At 41.1% G+C, this 19152-nt stretch overlaps 1 protein-coding gene across 1 annotated transcript in view; it reads right to left on the reverse strand.

Moving 5' to 3' along the window:
- The window catches only part of CMYA5 (cardiomyopathy associated 5), a gene marked incomplete at its 5' end in the record, with an annotated part of 40832 nt that overhangs the window by 15817 nt on the left and 5863 nt on the right, over positions 1 to 19152 (reverse strand). Inside the window, 7 exon segments of the mRNA XM_010087758.1 lie at positions 577 to 726; positions 5007 to 5128; positions 6993 to 7015; positions 8802 to 9035; positions 9711 to 9806; positions 13594 to 14626; positions 14628 to 19141. Of these exon segments, the coding sequence (XP_010086060.1) occupies positions 577 to 726; positions 5007 to 5128; positions 6993 to 7015; positions 8802 to 9035; positions 9711 to 9806; positions 13594 to 14626; positions 14628 to 19141 (6172 nt within the window).

The following is a 19152-nucleotide window of genomic DNA, read 5'->3' on the forward strand; positions in this document are numbered from 1 at the left end:
TTATGATCAGTCTGAATGTTTTAATGAGTAAGTATTTCAATCACCTTTTCTCAATTTCATGTTTAACTTTTGAAATATTTTAATGCCTTTTTGAAAAAAATCTTTGTCTACATGTGGAAATACTGATTATCTTTTCCTGTAATTTTTTTTAAATTAGGACATATTTATTTTTATGCAGGCCCCAAAAACCAAGTGACTCCCATCCCTTTGGGACCTCTATCTGCAGTCTCCGTGAGTACCCATGGGGCAACATGGACAAAACCTCTCTGATGGTCAAGCCACTTCATAAAAGAGCACCTCAACAGGGATGTTGCTGCTCCTCTGCAAACAACTGCCCTACGGTTTACAGACCATGATATTTATCTTGCATTTTGGGGGACGAAGGGGAGGAGAAGAAACGCCATCTACCTCATGCTTTCCTCCACCAATGCCCATCTTTAGTCCTAGGCATGATGTCTTCGCAGCCCCTCCTCTCTCTGTGTCCTAGGCCCTCCCCTGCAGCTTGGCCTTCTCTCTGCTGACCCCCAACCAGAGCAGAAAGGACTCCTGCCATCATGAAGTCAAGACCTTACGCACCGCCCGCATCTTTGCTGGCTTGCAGCTCCTCCATACAGTAGACCTGGAAGCACTCAATGGCATCCCCGTTGTTCACAGCCCAGTAGACAGCAATGGAGGTGCTGGTGGCTGAGTTTGGTTCCTGAGGTACGACAGTTGGTGTCTGTGGGACTGAGAGGAAATGTTCCCATTGTTATTCACGCTCCTGTATTTTCAGCCAAACTTGTTCATGAGGCAACCCGGTTGTTTATTTTCCCTCAGGTTGCTTATTTCCACAGAACAAGTACAGCAAGTACATGAAATACAGCATACAGGTGCAGTTTTAGAGCAATAGGTCCTCCTAAACTAGGAAAACAAAAAAAATAATTGCTCAGCATTGGAATCTGTCCATTTCCCTCACAGTCTAGACAAAATAAGATCCCGTCCTAGTACTGGGACTACCTGAACCCAGCACAAAAGGTCTGTCCAGCTCTTGAGGTCCTTCCCCATGGGGCAGGACCATCATGCACAGGAGTTATGGCATGGCTGTTCATTTCCGACCTCTAGCAGGGAGGCTCCCAGGGCTGGGGCAATCCTGGACAGGTAGAACTGTCATACAGCTCCAGGGATCCCTCTCCTTTCCCGAAGAGACCTGCTTCCTTCAGTCACAGGAAGAGGTCTCCAGCTCTACACTTTAGGCCACACATGCTGGTGAAACCCCAAGAGACTCATGATAACCTCAGGCCACCTCCTCAGACAGGCCAGAAGACCTTGGAGCAGGCTGCTTTGGGTGATGACCTTCTCCAAGACCTTGTCTTGCAGCACAGGCACCAGAGGAGAGGACACTCTTTAAGAGGATGACCATGAAATCAGACACTGAAAGCACATGTTTGTAGCAAACAGCATGGGATAGCTCATTGACAGGGAGAGGGAGCTTGCAGAAGAAGGCGGCTCCTCCAGAGACAGATGCATGTAGCTCATCCCAGAAAGGTGGGCAGGGGAAAGGACCTGCCACACCAGGAAGGCATTCGTGCTGTGTATCAAATCAACTGACACTGACAGCAGCAGCAATGTGCTTTAGGCAAAGGAAGGCTCTAATAGCACTGGGGAGCAAGAGGCTTTCTGCAGGCTTGGGTCCACCCCTGCCAAGAAGCATCCACTGTCCTACCACAGATGTGCAACTAGGTGCTCCTGCCTGGCACAGTCATTCTCTCAAAGACACAGCGGACAGAGAAACCTTGTTGTGCAGGTGAATCTGAGCTCTGCCAAAGCACCTGAACCCCATGGGACAACCAGGAGCATCCCTCACAAAGAGTGTTTCAAAGGCCTCCAAGGCTCCCCAGATTTCATATAAACTTTGTCTCCTGATCAGCACAGATCAATCCCTGATGAGATATTGTTCCCCTCTACGATTATGGCTTAAAAGACAGGGAGAGGAAAGAAAGAAGCAAAAAGCCCCAAAAGATGTTAATTGTTAAAGTGATTGCAGAGAACAAAAATACATGGTTCTATTTCTTCACCCAGTAAATTTCCACATTGCATGAATTCTCTCAGAATCTCAGCAGAAAGCTTTTGCTTTTTTTCAGTTATCTTCACAGTAATAGTGATGATCCCCTGTGGCATGAATAAGGCAAATGCAGATGCTGGCTGTTTCCTTATAATTTATACAGAAAGCTACCAGTACAGTAGGATTACATCTGCTTCCCATTGAAAAAAAATGTCCTTCTCATTGCTAAAAACAATCTGCATCTTGTCTTTTGAGTCTTCTAGAGTTCGTCAATTTAAAAAGTGATCATATTTAGGAAAATATTTCCTTTCAGTGGACCCAGTGGGGAAACCAGCTTTTTTCTTTTTTATGTGAAGTTGCCTAGAAACTGCTATTTATGATCACAGAAACCCCACAACTGCAAGATTTATTATTATGACAAATCTGAACAGAAGCTAGCTTAATGAATGAAACTTCTGGAAAAAAAAAGTTATAGATCAAAATTCAGTTCATTAACATTGAGAAACATTTTATTTGTGATTTCCTTTTGCATAACATGAAACAATCTTCTGAAAGGAAGTAATTTCAAAGCAAGAAGTTGAACTATTCTCTTCAGAAACAGTACATTTATGTGCTGGTCCCTTTTTAAATGAGTTTTAGTCAAAGAAATAAGATATTTGCACCACAAGTTTGACTGAATAATATTTTTCTACAGAAAGGCGTGATATTTTCCCATCAATTCAGTTTTCATTGAAGTATTGTGGTGTAAGGAAGTTTTCCTTCATGCTACCTAATCTTCAGAGCCACCAGGACAAAAAAAATAATAATGCCAAATATTTAATGGATATTTACCCTTTTCCAACGTAATGTGAAAGAACATTTATTTGGCTTTGGAAATAATATTTTTTCAATTTTTAAATTATTCCCACTCTTCTTCTGGCAGAGCCTGGGTTCCAATATGCTCAACGACATGCTGCAAGGGATTTTTATGCTTATGGATTTGTTAATGGGGGTGGCTTACATGAAAGTAGGAAGAATTTGAGGGAAAATGGCTTTTCATTAGTGGATACAGAAAATTTTGGAATGAAGGGCATTTTGAAGGAAAGAAGTTTCTGAAGTTGTGAAAATAAAGTTCTGTGAAATTGCTTGGTAAAAGACAATACTTTCTGAAGGAGAAATATATGGATTGGAGAAACATGGCAAATTCACATGTATTTCATCAAATGGCTTCAGTAAAAAAAAAATTCTGAGAGTGTCTGACATTTGCCTCCAGTACGTGATAAACGATGTACTCAAGGCATTCAATTCAAAATAAAGTTTCTTGTAGACATTTACGTCTATTTTCCTTCAGGAAGGGTGTAATCTTGAAAAAAAAAAAAAGAAGTATAATTTGTCTACTGCTCACCAAAGTAAAAAAATTCACACTAGCAACTGCAATACTTGGTAGTGGAATTGAAGAATGAAAACCAGATATTTTAGAAAAAGAAGGAGAAGAAAGTATAAAGGACGATGAGCTTTGAAGGTTGCTTGCTAGTGGACAGTCATCCATTTCTAGTTTGTCAAAGCAAACTGGTCTGGAGCCATTTGGTGTTCAGCAAACACAGTAGCTAATGCAAATCAAACCAAAAAGCAGATCTCAGTAGCTTAGAGAAAAACATGTTGGAGTGACTTGTGGAAAACAAAAAATACAGTATGACAAAATGGGTCTGTCCTCCTGGATGATCTTGCCAGTAGGTAGCAGGCCAGGAGGAAAGAATAGTTGCACCCATGGGACTGCAAGAGGAGGTTTAGGAACTAAACCAAGACACATAGCACAAATGCCCATCCAACTTTACCTGAGAAGCTTTAAATGCTGCAGGCAAATTCATATAAATCTGACAAGGCAGTTAAGGTCTCAGAGATATTCAGTTCCTCTAGGTCTAATAAAAGCAGTGGTGTGGAGAAGAAAGACAATCTCTTCATATTGACACTGCTGAGGTCACTCAGCTCTTATTACACACCAAGAGTCTATGTGAGACAGCACATCTCCAATGTCCCATTAGGCATCTGAAAATCCAGCCAGGAAACAAAGTACCTTAGAGAAGTAGATGCTGTAGTTCCAGTGCTCGGGGACCAAACATGTGAGAAAGAGGCATCGCCTGAAAAGCCAGAGAGTGACTACAACAGCAGTGGTGTGTGTGATGGTGAATGGGAGGTCACAAAGCATGACAGTGAGATGAAAGGTCCCTAAACAAACCTTCTTTTAAGAAAGAAAGATGGGAGTGAGACTGTGATATGAGGAAAATTAATCTACAAATTGGTGCTGACAGACTCTTCATTGACAGCTGTCCAAGTCCAGATAATTTCTGCAGGTGTTTGTACAGGCAGAGCAGAAAGCTCACACAGGCAGGCTTTCTACAGGACATGAAATATCAGATGGAGGTGAATAAAACCCTTTATCATGTGCACTTTTCACTGCTGTCCTCCAAAGCAGAGGCTGCTTCAAGCTACAGTTAACCATTTCCCTTCACCTCCCGTGGGGTTTTCAGGTGTCTCCGATCACCTGGCACAAGCCCAGGGACCCCAGCCACCATTCAGCCTCCTGCTCTCCTCCCCACACGAGCGACACTGAGGCTGTCCTCCTTAGAAGAAGAGAGCTCAGGAGACCCTTTGATTGCCTCCTCTGTCCCTACCTGTAAAGGAACAGCAAATTCTTTAGCCCCGGGATATTTACAGATAGAGACCACCTGCTAGTCTGAGGTACAGATATCTGAAATGATGCAAGAATCCCCCACTTAGCACTTTTCCCTCTGTTGCTCATCTTAGTGTCCTACTATAAGCCAAACACTTGTGCACAATTAGACTTCATTTTACATTCAACTCTGATTGCTAATTACATGGTTTGCAAATTATACTTCTCAAATAGTTTCCCTTTTTAGCTTCCTAAAATTTCCAAAGCATTGCCAAAATGTTCGCTTTTGTGAAGACAATATTTAGAGATTCTTACCAGCCACGTGTTTTAAGGACTGCTGGTTACTTTGTCCTGGACTGTCAGCGTAGTGCTCAAACAGCGAAAAAGCACTGGGCATCTTTTCTAAAGAGAGGGTAGTATCCATTGCAGAAAGTAACCTATTTGGAAGAAAACACATAGCTGTCCATATAAAACACTTGTGGCATCACATAGTTTTCCAAAGGCCAAAAGCAAAGATCGTGTGACGTATATTTCTCTAAATGTTTCCCATGAACTTCAGGACAACATGCAAGGGGAAGCTGTTTCCCCAATTTTGAACATTTAAAGTATACTGCAGTTTCACATCAGGAGCACAGTGAGAGTACACATCGTCTGTAAACGTTTGACCTGTGAGAACACAAGGATTTGAAATTCACAGCAAGACTCCCAAGAGCACGGGGGTTTGGACTTACTAATGCAGTGCCTTTAAAGGTTACAAACCTTAGAACTAAACTACAGCAGCTGGCTCCAGAGACATAAGGTAAAGCAGCTGCCTGTGGCAAGCAAAAAAACCATGAGAAGGAAGATAGATTTCACTTAATTAGCCCATATTTGCTGAGTTCATTATAGCAAAAAAACCCAACATATTTTTAACTCTGAGGCAGAAGCAGCTTCAAGGAAATGAAAGATTATTTTTTTTAAGGCAACTGAATTTTACCTCTGTCCCCTTCTTTGTTTTAGTCAGTGAAGTAGTTAATTACGCATAATCTTAACAAAGCACAAAAAATATTCAGGTATTATGAAAGTAAAGTAATAACCAAACCCATGCACAAAACAGAATAAAGTTTAAGTTTACTGTGTGAGTAAATAAAGACCAAATATAGAGAAAGCATTGGAAAATTATTTTGTCCCATTATATCTGCTCTATTCTTACGCAAGAAGCTACATGCAGATACGTGGCCAGACTCTCACATTTTGACTTACAACAGGTGAGTCCAAATTTAGAGTCCAAATTCTGCAGATTAATGGGAACCATGAAGGGGTGTTTGGCACATTCTCTTCAAACCACTTTCCAGGGATTGTAATTTGACAGCAAACTGGAACCCTCATGTCATTGCTACACCCCAGTCCATGTCAGCACATGCATCACTGTGATGGCTGAGGCAGCACTGACAAAGGTTTGATATGTCCTGTGCAACAACTAGGCCCTTTGGGCAAAGTCAGTGGTGGTGGTGTGGACAAAGCAGGTTCAGGGGCTTCCATGGGAGCAGCCTGCAGCCAGCCTGTCTGAATATTGTAGTGCACCTTGGAAAATGTACTGGGAGAATACAGGCTTATAATCAAACACTTCTCTCAAAAAGGATGGGTCTTACCAAAATTACTCCCTTGAGGAAATCGCACATGGTAGAGAACTGTTTGTGATTCTGTTTACTGATATGTGCAGGCACGTCAGGATACAGCTGTGATGAGGCACCAGCCTTCCGACACATCCTGAATCAGGCACCGAAGAGGCATGGGAAAACATAAGCCCATAGTCTCCTGGTAAGACTTTGAAAGCTACCTAATCTCATTTTTTGCTGGAATTATGTTCAGAAATGTCGTCCAACAACACAGCCATGTGAGTGACGCTTTGGAACATAAGCTTTCAGAGACCAGGCAATACAGAACCAAACTAGTGAAAAAAGAATGTACCAATGACGTCTAAGAGATGGTAGCATGGTCAAAATGATTTTTAGTCTATGCGTATATAATAATAACTAAAAGGAACATCTATTTAAAAATCGGTGTAGAGATTTACAATTGAGCTGACATTTTAAAATGTTACTTGTTTAACCGATGTACTGCAGGAGACATGCAAAACACTTCAAAACTAGTCAGTTACAGCAACAAGTATGAAACCTCCTAATTTTGTTATTTGCAAGGCTTATAAAAGTAGCTATGAATACTAGCAACATGTTTTCAAAGCTTGCAAATACTAAATGAAGCATTCAGCATGCTAGGCTTAGTACTCACTACAGTGCACTTAACCCATCCTTCATATACCTTTTATTCAATTCTTTAGATGACTGGAGGAGGAAAAAAAGAAATGTATTAACAATTTTCAAAACCCTGAAAACATTGAAGAGCCACTCCTCTAACAGCCTTGCAACTCTCCACAGACATAAAATACACATGGCTTTATTGATTTGTCTGGGATGCTGCTCATTCACACAAGCAGAGAATTTGATTCCTTAAGAGTATTCCCCTTCAAAGCTCTGGCTCAGCAGGCTATTAGAGTCTAACTCTGGTTTTAAGCTTCTGAGGGGTCAGTATTCAATATCCAGGTTTAAAGTCCAGCGGACAGACAAACACTTTCTTAAACCAAGGCTTTTATATAAAGAAATCACCTGCACATTAAGAACATTTAAAGTCAAATTATGGCTGAAACCTCCTTCATAACTTCTTTTTACTAGAAGCTGGGTGAGATTTTTACTCATGGAGTGAGAGTTTCTCCCATGGTTCATGAATCTTCAGATAATGTTTCCTGGATCACGGACAGGAAAGTTCCTGTCCGCTATCACTAACAGAAAGGGGCAGAGAATCTAATAATTTTCCCACCCCACAAAAGAATTTCAGATTACAAAGTTATCTTTTTGCCAAAGCACTGGTCCAGTACCTCAGAAAGTTCAAGAAAATAAGATATATTTTTCATCCATCCTAAAACAGCCAATCTACCACAGCATTCGCTTGATTAAAGGATACTAAGACATTGAGTAACTTGGAGCAGGGGAGAAAGTGCTCCACCATTTCTGTAACAGCTGGTATATGGCCTGAGGGCTTGTACTGGGAAAGCTGTTTTATTTTCTATGCATGATAAGTCTTTAGACAGTAATTTGAACTTTTCATTTCTTGCATCCCAGGATAGTTTCTCTGCAGCTTCCAGACTAAATGCTAATTCTATAATTGGAGAAGATCATTGTCCCAGAAGTCCCATCCCCTTCAATACTGCTCATACACTTCTATAGTGGAGAAAGTGCCATGGCTCACTTATGGACAAGTCTTGCAGCACAAGAACAATCTTGGAGGACACAGGCCATTAACAATTAACCTGCAAGATCATCTGAAAACAGCTTACGCCTGACAACTGCATGAGCTAGGTAATGCCAGTCACGCAGATTCACAAGGGATGTTTTTTTACATCCAAAAAGGACCATTACAGACATGCACCTTGCATGCACATTCCTAAACTCAGCCCATTGTCATGGTTTAACCCTGGCAGGAGATAAGCACCACACAGCCACTCACAGTTTTTGAGCAGTAAACATTTATCACAGCCTCAGTAATTTCCGTTTATAACTACTGTTTGCTTCTGCTCATTCAAAAAAAAACCAAACAAAAAACCAAAACAAAATTTAAAAAACCAAAACAAAACCAAAAAACCAAACTACAACCCAACAACAACTTGCTTCCGGTTTGGACAATTTTCAATTATACTTTCTTGTTTCACCTTTATTTTTCATACAGTAAAGTATCTTTTACTCTAACATTTCTTACTCCTCAATGGGTAATTAATTCTAGATAAATTATCCAACTGTCTCTTAGCCTTCTCTTCACAAAATAAAATAGAACCATTTTAATGGTATGAGACATGTTTTCATCCTATGCACCATCTTTCCTATTCTCTCTGAGCATTCACCTGACAAAAGCAAATGATCTAGCAGTTTCAGACTGGAATAGCTGAGCTTGCAGGATTTAGCTAGCTTAAAAAAAAAAAAAAAGGAGGGTAAATAACTCATTCTTAGCCTAGGTACAGTATAAGTGCTTTCCTAACTAGCGTCATAAAGCTACGGCATGCAAACCATTTTTACTTACATTTAGGAAAACAAATCCATCAAGTTCTTCCATTTCTTTTACTGTTGTCTCCAGAGCTTCCTTTGCTGAATCAACAGTTTGCTGGAAGTTAACCATCTGCTCATACAGGTACTCCATTTTCATCTTCTTCACTTCCTCAAAGTTCTCTGATTTCTCATCATATTGTGCTACCATTTTCTTAAGCATCTCTTCATTTTGCTTTTCCAATAACTCTGCATTTTTCTTACAGTTTTCCTGCAAAATAAAATCAGATGTAAATTGATCTGCAGAATAAAATGACAACATTGAGAATTTCTATGTATTCATTAAATTACCCATACATGAACCATCCACCAGACTCCTTCTGGCATCCTGACAATAAGAGAACTTTGTTTCTCTAAGCAAGCTCATTTGGGAGAAATAACGCTAGATAAATACATAAAAAACTATGGCTTTTTTTTTTTTTTTACTGTTAGTGTTTAAAATTAACTTCTATAATTAAGCACTGAGATAGGAAGCCTGACTACAAAATAGCTAAAAATCCATACTTTCAACTGAAATTAATACAATCCTCAAAGCTTAAGAACTTGGGCATTAAGAACTTAGGACATTGGGCAACTCTCATAGACACTTCACACAGGATTCTAAATAAAGACACAAACAGTGTAAGCTTTTTATAAGCAAAAACAAAATTAAGGGAACTTTTTCCTCCAGTGCTTGACCATCATATATTCCACTTTGCAATAATGTGCAAAAAAAGTTATGTTTTTCTTCCCCTAAAGCTAACACCTTCCACTGGAAGCAGTCAGTTTGAGAACTGGAGAAACAGCCCGTTTTAGGGTAGCAAAGACGGTATGAAACCAAGCAAGCACATCTTAAAAGTAATTTTGTAGAGGGAAAAAAAATAATGTGATAAAACACTGGCCTTACCTCAACAGAGTTAAATAGTGATTCGATATCACTCATAAATGCTTCAATCTTCATTGACTTTTCTTCCAGTGCTATTAGCAATTCACTTAACTGATCCTGAAATTTAAAATGTTTCAGTAACATAAGCAAGTTATTTTATAAAGGTTTTACACACAACTTATTTTAGGTGAATATTTTTGTTCCACCATTGGAACAATTGCTAAATTAAGTTCAGCTATCACCCTGGCTAGAAAGACAAGCACAGAAATAGCACCTGGAACAGTCACAGAACTGTTTCCAAATCCAAAAAAGTGAGCTCATTTCAACAAGGTGCTGAGTGTCTATACAAATTGTTGACCATTATGAATTCCAGTCCAGCTTTGCTAGAGACTGAGGCTACTCAGAACCTCATAGGAGTTCTCAAGGGATTGCAGGAACAAGCCCATAAAAAGGAATATAGTGCAAATAATTATGAGGCTAATAGATTATGCAGAGTCATATTTTTTTTCTTAAGACTTTAAAAGATATTTCCTATAAACCAGAATTCATCAAAATCACAGGTTGCATTAGATGTGGAAACAAAAGCAGTCCAAGGGACAACAGGCATCACAGATGACTCAGAACTTTTTCTTAGTCCTTCTTGACCTTTTGTGAAAGCAAGCTGGCCATCCGCTCACGTGCAATTTATAAAAATACTTATTTTAATTAGCTGGCATAAATCTAAAAGGAAGGTTAACATCCTTTGATAACAGCTTCCTATTATGGCAAACTACTACACCTAGATGTGCTGAAAACTAGAATATGATTTTCCATTAATTAGAAATGTTACATTGTACAATTGAAAGCTCACTTTTTATTTAGGGCAAATCACTAAGACTTGGAGGCAAACTTCTGTTTGTCAGGATAACCTATAAAATCTGACAGATGCCATCCATAGCTCATATCATTTACTGTGAGCTATGTTCCTACAGTTAAAATTAAGGTGACAAACATTTTGATATCTTAATGTTTTCTCAGTAATTATACAGAAGTGACAAGAAACATACAAATGCCATCTCAGAGTAACCCGAGCTCTGAGTGCTAGAAATCATGTGAAGCCAAGCCTGTGTTGTAGCCAGATTTAATACTGGCTCAATGTTCATGCTCCACAGCCAGGGAGTGATATCATGGGATGTTTATTTGTGGCTTAACCAGACATGCTGCAATGCAGGTACATTTGAGGGATGGCTGGGGTCTGTGACTTTATTACTGCCTTACTGGTGGCTAATCATCACTTCTACACTTGCGTCCTGAGGGAACTGGAGGATGAAGTTGCCAAGTCATTAACCATCATATTTGAAAGGTCATGGCAGTTTGGTGAAGTTCCCACTGACTGGAAAAGGGGAAACAGAACCCCCATTTTCAAGAAGGGTAAAAAAGAAGACCCAGAGAACTACAGGCCAGTCAGTGTCACCTCTGCCTGGCAAGGTCATGGAGCAGATCCTCCTGAAGGATCTATTAAGGCACATGGAAAATGAAGGAGAGGTGATTGGTAGCCAGCATGGCTTCACCAAGGGGAAACTGTGCCTGACAAACCTGGTGGCCTTTTACGATGGAGGCCACATGGCATCAGTGGACAAAGGAAGAGCAACTGATCTCATCTACCTGGATTTGTGCAAAGCCTTTGACACTGTCCCACATGACATACTGGTGGCCAAATTGGAAACACATGGATTTGATGGATGGACCATGGCTGGATAAAGAATTGTCTGGATGGTTGCACTCAGAGTTGCGGTCAATGGCTAAATGTACAAATGGAGACTGGTGATGAGTGGTGTTCCTCAGGGATCGGTACTGGGACCGGTGCTATTTAACATCTTTGTCAGTGACAAGGACAGTGGGATTGAGCGCACTCTCAGCAAGTTTGCTGACAACACGAAGCTGTGTGGTGCAGTTAACGTGCTAGAGGGAAGGGATGCCATCCAGAGGGACCTGGACAGGCTTGAGAGGTTGGCCTGTGCCAACCTCATGAAGTCCAACAAAGCCAAGTGGAAGGTCCTGCACATGGGTCGAGGCAATCCCAAGCACCAATACAAGCTATGAGGAGAATGGCTTGAGAGCAGCTCTGAGGGGAAGGACTTGGGATATCGGTAGATGAAAAACTGAACATGGGCCAGCAGTGTGTGATTGCGGCCCACAGGGCCAACTGGATCCTGGGCTGGATCAAGAGAAGTGTGGCCAGCAGAATGAAGGAAGTGATTCTCTCCCTCTACTCTACTTTCATTAGACCCCACTTGCAGTACTGCATCCAGGTCTGGGCCTCCAGTGCAAGAAGGATGTGGAGATGTTGGAGCAGGTCCAGAGGAGGGCCACAAAGATGATCAGAGGGCTGCAACACCTTCCCTGTGAAGACAGGCTGAGAGAGCTGAGGTTGTTCAGCCTGGAGAAGAGAAGGCTCCAGAAGGACCTTTTAGCAGCCTTCCAGCACCTGAAGGGGGCCTACAAGAAAGCAGCGGAGGGACTTTTTACAAGGGCCTGTAGCAACAAGACAAGGGGCAATGGATTTTAACTGGAAAAGGGCAGATTTAGAGAGATATTGGGAAGAAATTGTTTACTGTGGGGATGGTAAGGCACTGGAACAGGTTGCCCACGGAAGCTGTGGATGCCCCATCCCTGGAAGTGTTCAAGGTCAGGTTGGATGAGGCTTTGAGCAACCTGGTCTAGCGGGAGGTGTCCCTGCCCATGGCAGGTGGGTTGGAACTCTATGATATCTAAAGGTCCCTTCCAACACAAACCATTCAATGATTCCGTGATTCTAAATCAAGCATGAATGGCCACGTATAAAAAGCAATTCCACTGTCATACATTGGCACACCATGGAGATAGTTTGTAAATATGGATATTTGAAACTGTCACATTGACTCCTTCCTACTTTTAATTTCTCTTTCTTGCATATGAGTTAATGTAAAGATAATGTAAATACCAATGATACAAGCCCTTCTGGAATTTTAATGAAATTCCACAAAATCTGTATTACCATCAACCAAATACATTGCAGGGAGGATACTTCACCTTTCAGATACTGGAGTGAGATTAAATAGCTGGTAACCAAGAAAGGAACATCTGTATACCTGTACGTGAACAAATCTGATATAGGAAAAGTGAGACATCACACTCTTGCTGTTTTCACAAGCAGAACTGCAACTTAATGAAAAATAGCATCCACAGAAACAAAAGCATTTTCAGTGGTATTGACCAAAGGACTCTGCTACTGAAATAGAGGGCATCTTTATCTATATTTTAGAGTGGCAGAGCTTAGAGATATTGGGAAGAAGTATGACTTGCTAAACCCTTACCTGCACTTACTGGCACAGACAAATACAAACTGAATAGAAAATGAGGATGGAGTTTCAACAACACTGTATAGTGTAAACTGTGTAAGTTGTCTATCATCTCTAAGCAACCAAGGCACGTATCTGGGACAGGGAACATTTTATGACGATACTGGTCCCCACATATGGAGGTTTCTGTACCTTGTCAAGTGAAAGAGCTGCTGTTACTAAAATTTTCTTTTCATAGGAACAACACTCTTCCCATTTCTCCCCCCACACATACAAACCAGAACAATCTTACACAGGTGAGAAGGTTAAAAGATGGGAAGTCTGACAACAGCTATGTATAAACTAGATCATTCAAACTTCTGAACAAATAAAAACATCAGCTTAGCAAGCATAGGACTCTAGAGAATACTGTAATAAGATAGTCTTCCTTCAAGATCTCTAACAGGTGTTTACGAATAGTTTTTATTTTATAGATACTGTGACATAGCCTCTGGACTGCTCTCTGAAGCTTCTCCCCTGACAACATAGGAGGTCTGGAGAAATTAGCCTCAGTAGCTCCTTCCCTCACCCAAATTAATTCTTACCTTCATCTTGGTTGCAGCATCATCTAGTGTTGTGACTTCATGGTCTTTATGTTCTCCAAAAAGCTTGTCAATAGCAGATATTGGGCATTTGCAGTGGTAACAATACGTGTCTGCTTGTGCTTTCTTTAGTTCTCTGTGTGGGCTCTCAACTTGAGGAATGTTTGTTGCTGATTTTTCAGGATACATCACCACAAAGCCTGAATCTTCAAGCTCAGCAGGTGTTCTTTGCTCTGGCTCATTAACAAATTCATAACTATCACCAGCATGCTCAAAAGAGTCCCTGTCATCAAATAATAGCTCTTCGTGTGTGAATTGAGATGATATGTCATCTTGCAAAAGTTCTTCTTGTGTAATGACATCATAGTCCATTGACTCAGGGAGATCCTCATAAACATCAGGGTGCCGCTCCTCTCTTTGGAGGTCTGGCTTCTCTGTTTGCTGAATGGTAGGGACACAGGAAAGATTTTCCTGAATATACTGATCATCTTCACTATCTTCAACAGGAGTCCTGACATATGGGACATATTTTTCCATTTGAGGAACTGCTGTTATGTCATGCTGTTCTTCTTGCTTATCAACTTCTTCATACACGTCTCTCTGATAATCGACTAGTTGACTATACGCTTGATGACTTGATTGCTCTGGCAACTCCTCAGTTGTTTCTACAGGTACATTTTCTTCTTCTCTTTGTTCAGTATCACTTCCTCCACCTGAAAGAACTACTTTGCTTCCAAAAGGAATAGCATGCATTGGTTTACAAATTGTTGCTTTAATGTCACTGTCAACCTGGACTTTCTCCCTCTCCACAACATCCCTTTCTGGCAGAACCTCAGTTCTGACACGCTGAACATCTCTAGATCCCTTCTTCTGCTTGTCTTCTGAACTTTGAATGGAAATTCCTCCACTAAAGGACTCATCCTCTGGTATCTGATACTTTTGAGGCCCTATGGCCTTACTTGGAATTTCATCTTTAAGAATGTATTTTTCAAAATATATTCCCGTTCCGTCATCTGTGTCTGAATTTCTACTAGAAATTAGAATTACCACTTTCCTCATCAGAGGGAGTCTCATCCTTTGTCTTCTCTCCTGCTGCTTCTGCATAGAGGTCCTTGTATAAAAATGACAGAGCAGGTGGCTCCTCTAGAAGCTCTGGATTAACTGCAGCAACAGTGGTGGGGAACAACAGAGAACGCTCTAGCACTCCTTCTTCTGAATCAAAAAGTGGGGTCCCTGGTGACTTCCGTTCATATTCTACATTTGTAACTTTTTTACTGCTAATATCAATTGATTTCTGCAGAGGTAAATGCTTTGGAGCATCTGCATAGGACTGAATTTTGCTTTCCCCTTTCACAGTACCATAAAAGACTTCATCCAAGTCCTCAAGTAAAGAAAACTCCTCTTCCAAAGTATCTACCTCAGCACTTTCTTTAGAAGATGTAGCTTCTTCCACAGGTTCGTTGGGATCTTCTGTCACAGGAAACAATGAACTTGGTCTTTCAAAATGTGGCTTAATTGGGGATTTGTCATCAATCAGTGTATATTTTTCAAAGTAATCCACATCAGCCATACCATTATTAGGATCCAACATTGCATTATTATTGTTTTCTGGCAACACAAGACCTTCTTGTTGTGTTTCTCTAGTTTCCTCAACATCATCATTTTTGACCAATTCCTTTAGTTCATGGCTTGCAGACTTACCCAACACTGAGCCTTCTGAAATTTCTGTGCTTGTTCTAGAAGCTAGGGCACTACGGCCATCATCAGCTAATTTTCTTTTAAATGAAGGATTTGTTTCCAAGTATTCTAGTTTATCTGGCATGTGCTTACTTTCTTCTTGATCAACAGAAGAAATATGTGTAGGGGCATGAATATTGAGTATTTCATAACCTTCTGAAATGATGTTAAATAGATCTTTTTGTTCAGTAGGCTCTGGAGCATGCTGAATATCTTCTACAGCACTCACATGCTCCAGTTCTTCCTCTTCTCCTCTCAGGTAATGTTCAGACATTTTGTCTACCTCTGGATGTTGCATTGCTTCCATTTTTGTAGGGTTTCCAATGCTAGTTTCACGGTCTGGAACTTTGTGTGGACCTGGATTATCTCCTTCCAGAGACAGTAAATCATACCTTTGTGCTCTGTAACTAGTGTCTGAGGACACTTTATGGGAAATTTCACTTGCCACTGAATCAGAAACTCTATACTCATGTCCTTTATTCTTTGTAGCACCATGAACTGTAAGTTCTGTGCAACTTCCAGCTGGGATTTTTTTGGATCCAGAATCAGAAGCTTCATTTGGAGAAAGCTGAATTCCTTGCCTGTCTACTTCTGTAGCTCTTATTGGACTAATTGAGTGAGCTTTCACCTCTTCTGCCAGCCAGCTAGCTAGCCCAAAAGATGGAATATCTGGATTCTGCTTTTCATTATAACTAAAGCTCACAGATTTCATCTCTGATGAGAAAAGTCTGCCCTGTTCACCAGAAAAATGCTGAGCTTTTTGTGTCACAGTTTCATGAACAAGATCTGAGGAAACAGCTCCCAGATGCTCTAAGGATGTATGTGTTTGGTCTGCAAAATACGGTCGCATTTCACGTCTAGACTCTCCTTCAGCATAAATGCCTTGAACTATGTTAGATTGCTTTCCAAGCATGCCTACTATGTCAGATAAGGATGATTGAATATTTTGCTTCTCTTCATCATCAGTGAAAGCCACTGATATGGACTTTTCAGGTAATGTATGAGAAGGGACAAATGAATTTGATGACACTGCTTGCGGTTCTGCTACAGCAGACACCTTTGAATCTGTGGTCACTGACCTTGCCACTGTCAGCATATCGGGTCGCATTTCTTGCTTAGCCTGCTCAGTAGTGAATTTGGGAGGACTTCTTAGCTGCTCTGATGACAAATATTTTGTGTCCAACAAACAATCTTGAGATTCTTTCTTGTCTTGGTCTTGTTTGTGCATTAGAGATGCACTCTCCAACTGTACTGTCTTCAGGCTTGCTGTTTTAGGTGAATAGAGCTGAATTTTTTGCAATCCTTTTTCATCATGCGGTAGAATTACATGTTTACACTCTGATTGTGCAAACTGGGGAGTAAGTGGCTGCATGCTTTGCATTTCTTGTTCAGCAAGGGACCATGTGGGAACCAAATACTCAGACACTGGTTTTGAACAAGGTAGAATTTCTTGCTGACATGTTTCATCAGCTGAATAAAATGTAACTGAAGGTTCAGACTCCAGTTTTGAAGGTACAGTTAAATAATGTTGACTTTCTAGAGTTTCTGTTTTATCTGTAGAATATGATAAATTTAATTTTTCAGGTTCTAATTGCATAGCTGTATGGAAGTAATGTGGAGTCTGTTCTTTGTCTGTTTCAGGTAAAATTACATGTTCAGCCTCTGACTGTGCAGCCACAGGCAAAGGTAGGTTAATTTCTGTATTCTCTGTGTCTTTTCTTGCAAGGAAGAAATCTGACTCGGGCTGGGCAATTTCTGACTGCTCTGTTTTACAGTGGGTGTAAGATAAATCTAAGTGCTTGGGGGACAGGACTCCAATTACAGGTGAAGACCTGAGATTTCCTTCTGGTTTTGTTTCAGAGACAGAATGTGAAACACCCAAAGGTACAGACACTGTTTGTTCAGTAGGAGACAAATATGGTTGAACTTTTTGGCTCTCTGCTTCCTCAGTGCAAAAGGATAAATCTTGTTGTTCAGTTTCCAACTGAGCACTTAGAGTAGCCCCAGTGTCTTGCTTCTCTGAATGTTCTGCTCTCAGCAAGGCCACTTTATGCTTTTCTGCTTTGTCAGCAGAACTTAATAAATCTGACTGTTCAAAGTCCAGTTGTGCAGTTCCCTGTTCCTCGGTCCTGACAAAGGTATACGATACAGAAGGTGTTTCTGGTTGCTCTGGTTCAACAACAGAGTGCAGTTCAGGTTGGGCCCCATCTCTCTGCTCCATTTCACCCATTAAATATAATGTCTCTGAATGCTCCAGCTGGGCAGCCTGTGGTTGCTCTGCTTTGCCATAGGAGTACAATGAATCTGGCAGTTTCACTCCATGAGTCTCTGCTTTGCCAAGAGAATATGACAAATCTGGACATTTTGATTTGAGTAGTTCTGTCTGCAGATGTTCTGCTTTTCCTGTGGAACACAAAAAATCTGAAGGCATGAACCCTTCTTGTGCAGTTTCCTGTTTTTCTGTTTTGCCAAGCGAATGCGATAAACCTGGTTGCACTATGTCTAACTGTGAAGCTGGTTTCCACTTTTCTTCACCAAGGGAGTGCAAAAAGACAGCGTGCGCCATTCCCTTTTCCTCTAGTTTACCAAAGGACTCCAAAAGCTCTGACTGTTGCAGTACTTCTTGGGCAGGCTGTGAGTGCTCTGATTTGCCAGCGGGATAGGATAAATCCATTTCTTCCACCTCTGGTTGTTCAGTTTCACAGTATTCTCGCCGACCTACAGAATATGACAAATCTGGATAGTTTGATTTCTGATGTGTAGCTGCTTCTTCTAGTTCTCTAACAGGATAAGATAACTGCTGATGTTGCAACTCTGGCAACACCATTTCTTGTTCTCTTTTGACAGAAGAATACAATGAACCTTTATGTTCTGGTTCACATTGCACAGTTTGCATTTCATCTGATTTGCCAAAGGCACATGTTAAATCTTGTTGCCCTAAGTCCATTTGTGTTGCTCCTTGTGACAGTGTTTTGCATACGGAAAATACTAAAATGGGAAGTTCCTGCTCTGGATTTGCCATTCCTTGATCCTCTGTTTTTCCAATGGGACGAGGTGTTACAGGCTGCTCTGATTTCCATTGCGTATCTGGTGGCTGCTCTACTTTGTCACTGGAATATGACAAATCTGGATGCTCAACCTCTGGTTGTGCTGTTCCTCGCTGTTCTGTTTTGTCAGTGAAATGCAGCAGGTCCTGACGCTCTGCTTCCCCTTGAACAGTTTGTGGTTGCTCTGTCCTCCCAGGGCAGGCTGATAAATCTGGTTGTCCCAAACCAAGTTGTGTGGTTTCTTGTTGCTGTGTTTTATCAGTGGAATATGACAAATCTGAATGTTCCACCTCTTGTTCTGCCATTTCTTGTTGCTCTTTTCTGCCAGAGGAATACAAGTCTGGGAATTCCCCTTCCAGTGGGGCCCTATTTGGTTGCTCTGCTGTGCCACAAGAACTTGAAAACATCAGCCGTTCCAATTCCAGTTGCACTGTTTCCTCTGGGTGTAATGAGCTTCCCCTCTCCTGTCTGACCTCCAGGTGTGCCATTCGTTTTTCTTCAGTAACCGAAGACGACAAATCAGAGTGCGGTATTTTGCCCATGACATCTGAGATGTTTGGATGTTCAGACTCCAGTGAGGCAGCCCATGATGGCTTTGTTTCGACAAAAGAATGCAACAAACCATATTCTTTCAACTCTGTCTCTGTTGTTCTATGAGGTTCTGATGTGCCAACAGAGAATGACAAATCTGCATATTCTGATTTCACTTGGGAATTTTGCAGTACTTCTGTTTTCCCCATAGAGCACTGCAGTTCAAGGTGTTCTGCCTGCATTCCTG

This window comes from Pterocles gutturalis, unplaced genomic scaffold (genome assembly GCF_000699245.1).
Source record: "Pterocles gutturalis isolate BGI_N339 unplaced genomic scaffold, ASM69924v1 scaffold28636, whole genome shotgun sequence".
Classification (NCBI taxonomy): Eukaryota; Metazoa; Chordata; class Aves; order Pterocliformes; family Pteroclidae; genus Pterocles; species Pterocles gutturalis.